The sequence below is a fragment of the Lygodium microphyllum genome, chromosome 14, assembly GCF_053477565.2.
Source record: "Lygodium microphyllum isolate KBCC chromosome 14, Lygodium_microphyllum_v1.1.10, whole genome shotgun sequence".
NCBI classification, from domain to species: domain Eukaryota; kingdom Viridiplantae; phylum Streptophyta; class Polypodiopsida; order Schizaeales; family Lygodiaceae; genus Lygodium; species Lygodium microphyllum.
Genome location: NC_141148.1, coordinates 86,508,066 through 86,513,224, shown reverse-complemented (window position 1 = coordinate 86,513,224; position 5,159 = coordinate 86,508,066). Strand labels below are relative to the sequence as shown.

The 5,159-nt window shown below is 45.6% G+C and overlaps 1 protein-coding gene across 1 annotated transcript; it reads right to left on the bottom strand.

Annotated features, from left to right (window-relative positions):
- Positions 1-375: 375 nt before the first annotated feature.
- Positions 376-2,439, bottom strand: LOC148025806 (uncharacterized). Its single transcript, XM_087692018.1, has 6 exons — positions 2,360-2,439; positions 1,110-1,141; positions 930-1,035; positions 631-844; positions 428-554; positions 376-383 (listed from the first exon to the last, which is right to left on the bottom strand). Exons 1-6 carry the CDS (start codon positions 2,437-2,439, stop codon positions 376-378), a joined length of 567 nt encoding a protein of 188 aa, XP_087548144.1.
- Positions 2,440-5,159: the final 2,720 nt, after the last annotated feature.

The window sequence follows — 5,159 nt, the reverse complement described above, 5'->3', positions numbered from 1 at the left end:
TCCTCAAATGAATCTGGTAGCTGTGGACCTTCTACTTGTATCCTATCAATCTGAAGTAGTGCCTCCGAATGCAAGTGAGCCCAATATGTCTCTTTCTTCATGTAAACCCGAAAGAGCTTATAATCACCAAAATGCGGGTATTGGGGGTCTTTGGCCTTTGTGAGACTCATAAGATGCAACAATATTTTTTTCCTGTGATGCACAACAATATACACAAATAGAAAGCATTGAAGAAAAAAGCATCACATACACACACCTTGCGTTATATATACAAATTACATTTCCGCAGGGATTTTTGAGCTTGTGAGACAATACAGCTTGTCTCTTGTGATCTTGAGCATGCTTGCATCATCCCACTTTAGCCCAAATAACAACTTAAAGAACTCATCACCATTTTGGGGATTAGCAATGGATAGGTATTTGTAACCCCTATCCTTAAGGCGCTCCTCTTCCACCCTTGTAGCCTTCTCCAAACGTTTCTTCCTCTCTACCTCATCTAGACCAAGAGCCTCAAGCTTAGCAGTTTCTTTTGAGATGAAGACATGAAATTCATCCTATCATTCCAAAAAAAAACTAAATTAGAGATAGAAAAGCACATCTCATACAAGTGAGCCATAGAAAGAAAATCACCTTCCATACAAGCTGAGATATTAAACCGCAAGGAGAGTTATACCATGGAGCAACACCATGATAATACCTTGCCTCTATACTCATCTCAACCTCAGCCCACTTCCTCATGGCCGGACTCAATCTATCTAGAATGGAGTCTTTGTTTGCAATACCAAACTTTTGAAACATATACACCTCATGCGCAATATTTGGAGTAACATGAGCTCTGGCAATACTATTGAAAACAAACAAAAGCATAATATGAGAATGTAAGTGTAACATATTACAAAGAGGAGCATAGTTAAAGGAAGAAGACTTACGCGTTGGTGGTGTCTAGTGCGAGTAGTAGCTCTGCTTCCTTTGCCTTGGGCACCTCAATGAATTGGCACCGTACACTAACATGGTAGTGAGCACAGTCGGAGTACTCTGTAATTGAAAACCAACAAACATAAGAATGGGATACGAACATTCAATACTTGCATGTATAGTGGACAACTTACTTTCCTTGATGCGTTTCCACCATGTTTTAAGCCTGTGGTTTCCATCCCAAACCAAGAACTTTTTACCCTTAAGGTCTTGCCACTCTCTTCCAAGAGCCCTCTCAAAATCCTCATTTCTTTGACGCCATATTGGACCCCATTCATCTAGATTGCTGGCTGTCACAGACATGGTCTCCCCTCTCGGACCTTCAACTGACACAAGGAAGTGTCCCATAGTCTCAAGATAACCAGTGGAATCAAAGGAAGGAATCAACCACTGGGCATCATCCGTAGCAAATCTGACTGCCTCATGAGCCACTAATCTGCAAAGAGGCACAAGAGGAGGTAGCGTCCTCTTTTTTATATAAAATTGACTCAGCACATCCTTCATCAGTCCTAGAGAGACTTGCTTGCCTAAGTTCCTTGAGTGCTTCTTTTCTTTTTCATCATCATTCTCCCTTTGATCACTATCACCACTCACCTCTTCTTTGTCATCTAGACTATCATGCTGCACATTAGTCTCTGTAGGAGCAGATATTAATAAGTAAAAATTAAAAAAAGTAGCATTAAACCAATCATATTTAATACATAACACTGAACAAAGCGTCATATGTAAATGAAATAGACACATAAGTGACTACTTGTGTGCTCCGCAACCCCGTCAATTGTATTGGAGTCCCCATCCACTTGTGCTTCGTCATCAATGTAGACACATCTTTTTGGACCACGTCCTTTCTTTGTTGAAGGAGTGTCCACTGATCTCAAACGTGATGATGCTTCTTGCTCTAAGATCCGCCCAAGAACACATCCTGAACGTAGCTTCATACAGACTTCACGGCTACTATGAGGTGACACACATTTCTTTCTCTTTCTAAGCACTCTTTTAGGTGCCATAACTTTCTCTACACACTTACAAATAGATACACAATCAACCTCTTTAAGATTAACAACACAATCAATCTCTTTAAGATTAGCAACACAATCAATCTCTTTAAGGTCACGGGACAAAGCCACGGACGAAGCCACACGCTTGTGCATAAGCCCACGGATCGTCCGAGCGGACGCGAACGATTGGGGGGTTCAATCTCTTACCTTATTCTCACGAAGCATATGGGACAAAGCCACACGCTTGTATCCATGGGGGGTTCAATCTCTTACCTTGGAGGCCCGTCGGACGGCATACGGGACGGCATACGGGACAGTTGCCATGGGGCATAAGCCCACCCATTGTCCGCGTGGACGCGGACGATTGGGGGGCTTCAAGGTGTTACCTTGGAGGCCCACACGACGGCGCATACCAAATGACGGGACGGCATACAGGACGGTTGCCACGGGGCATAAGCCCACCCATCGTCCGCGTGGACGCGGACGATTGGGGGGCTTCAAGGTGTTACCTTGGAGGCCCACACGACGGGACGGCATAACCAAATGATGGGATGGCATACGGGACAGTTGCCATGGGGCATAAGCCCACCCATCATCCGCGTGGACGCGGATGATTGGGGGGCTTCAAGGTGTTACCTTGGAGGCCCACACGAAGCATGACCAAATTAACAAGCTAAAGCGTGATAAAGCTTAAGCATGACCAAAAGGCAAAAGACGAAGCGTGACCAAAAGACAAAGCGTGACAAAGCGTGACCAAAAGATGAAGCGTGACAAAGCTTAAGCAAATGACCAAGCTTAAGCCCACCCATCGTCTGCGTGGACGCGGACGATTGGGGGGCTCAAGATGTTACCTGGGACGGACGAAGCCGTTGATATCGCGGATTGGGAGGCCACGGAAGAAGCCGTTGATTGGGAGGCCACGGACGAAGCCGTTGATCGTCGCTAGTGCTGCAGGAGTTACGAACAGTCGCGCAGGATACGAACAGTCGCGGATGCTGCGAGAGCTGCAGGAGTTACGGACAGTCGCGCAGGATACGAGAGCTATAGGAGCACCGTCGTTGTGGGGCACCATCGTGAGGTACAGGAGCGAGACCGTTGTGGGGCACCGTCGTTGTGGGGCACCGTTGTGGGGCACCGTCGTGAGTTGTGGGGCACCGTCATGAGAGAGAGACGGAGAGAGGGAGAGAAGGGAGAAGGGAGAAAGAGAAGGGAGAAAGAGAAGAGAAAGAGAAGGGAGAAAGAGAGAAGGGAGAGAGAGAGAAAGAGAAGGGAGAAAGAGAAGGGAGAAGGGAGAAGGGAGAAAGAGAAGGGAGAAGGGAGAAAGAACGGAGAAAGAGAAAGAGAAGGGAGAAGGGAGAAAGAGAGAAGGGAGAGAGAGAGAAAGAGAAGGGAGAAAGAGAAGGGAGAAGGGAGAGAGGGAGAAGGGAGAGAGAGAGAGAGAGAGGGAGAAGGGAGAAGGGAGAGAGAGAGAAAGAGAAGGGAGAAAGAGAAGGGAGAAGGGAGAAAGAACGGAGAAAGAGAAAGAGAAGGGAGAAGGGAGAAAGAGAGAAGGGAGAGAGAGAGAAAGAGAAGGGAGAAAGAGAAGGGAGAAGGGCGAGAGGGAGAAAGAGAAGGGAGAAGGGAGAGAGAGAGAAAGAGAAGGGAGAAAGAGAAGGGAGAAAGAGAGAAGGGAGAGAGAGAGAAAGAGAAGGGAGAAAGAGAGAAGGGAGAGAAGGGAGAGAGAGAGGGAGAGGAGAGAGAGTGAGAGCAAAGAGAGGAGAGAGTTGAGAAAGAGAGGAGAGAGTTGAGGAGAGACTTAATAACCCTAATAAAGAAGTTAGCCGTTGATTGCGTAATTAGGTAACTAGTTGGCCGTTAAATAATTAAATAATTAATACAACATAAATAAATTATGAGTGCATAAAGGTGAAGGATGGTGGGTGGTTGAGTCGTAAATTTTTCTATTGATTTCTCTCCGCTTGTAGTGACGGTGAACTGTTGCCTTCTCTTCATCAAATACACACTATGAGCTATATTCAGAGTTTTCTTCTCTTCATCAAATACTAACCCACCAGAGGGCACGACATGTCGAGTTTTGCTATTTTGACATGGAGACTAGCCAGTGATTGCTTAGAGCACAGGGTTTCATTAAGAAATGGGGAGATTCTTTTGAGTGAGTACTACCTACAGAATCTATTGCCTCCAACACAAAAATTCCAGGGGTTGCAAGCCGTCATAGAGAATGATGGTGGAGCAAACAATGTCACTGTGTCTCCAAGATGGGATCATGAAGGGCATGCACACTATCTGATTGATAGTACATTATCAGCCACCTACTCTATCAGGCACTCAAGTAACTATGTGTGCATCTCTAACAGTATTGAGTCAATAGAAGATGAGATTGACAACTACATTGATTGTACTCCAGGTTGTAGCAAATCAACTCCAGTGTGTCTTGACGTACACTCAGATAACAAGAAGGATGTTGATGCCACAAATGTCGGTGAGGACCTATGTGTGGGCAGCCAAAGCGAGGACTTATCTTCCTATGATAACTCGATTGCAGCCTTCATTGAGGAGAAAGCTAGAACGGGTAGATTGAAAAAATTACTAGCGCTCTGTGGACCTCCACGAAGGGTGGATGAGCTCCCAATCGAGTATAATGGCACAATTGCTTTTGAGCTTCCAGCCACAGATAGCAAGAAACGAATGATGGGTATGGAACAAAAATATGATGGTCACCTGTGGTCGCGGCCCTCACAGACAAATATGGCAATTGAGTGCACTGTGCGCTTGAGCTATTGTCTTGGAAGTCTTCAATGTCTTAGGATCACTTGTCCTTACTACATAACAGAGGGAAAATACAATGATGTTTTTTTCCATGGTCACTTGGATAGAACCGTGAGCATGGGTTATCCTGCAAGTGAGGGAAACTCCAAGATAACATGTCACTATTGTCTTAATGTTGCTACTTGTGTAGCCATTTGCAAATGCATGATCTATTATGTGTTGCCGCTGGATCCTACAATGACACGTTTGGTGATCCATGTTGGGGAGCATGCTCACAGTGTTCAACATGGCACTAAGAGGGCAACCCTTGACAAGGTGCGGAGGCTTGTGAGCACGGTCCTAAAGATCGAAAAGGGAGGCCCACGAAAAATACAGATGCTAGTCGCTCGGCAGATGTTGTTTGGATCTTTAACAAAA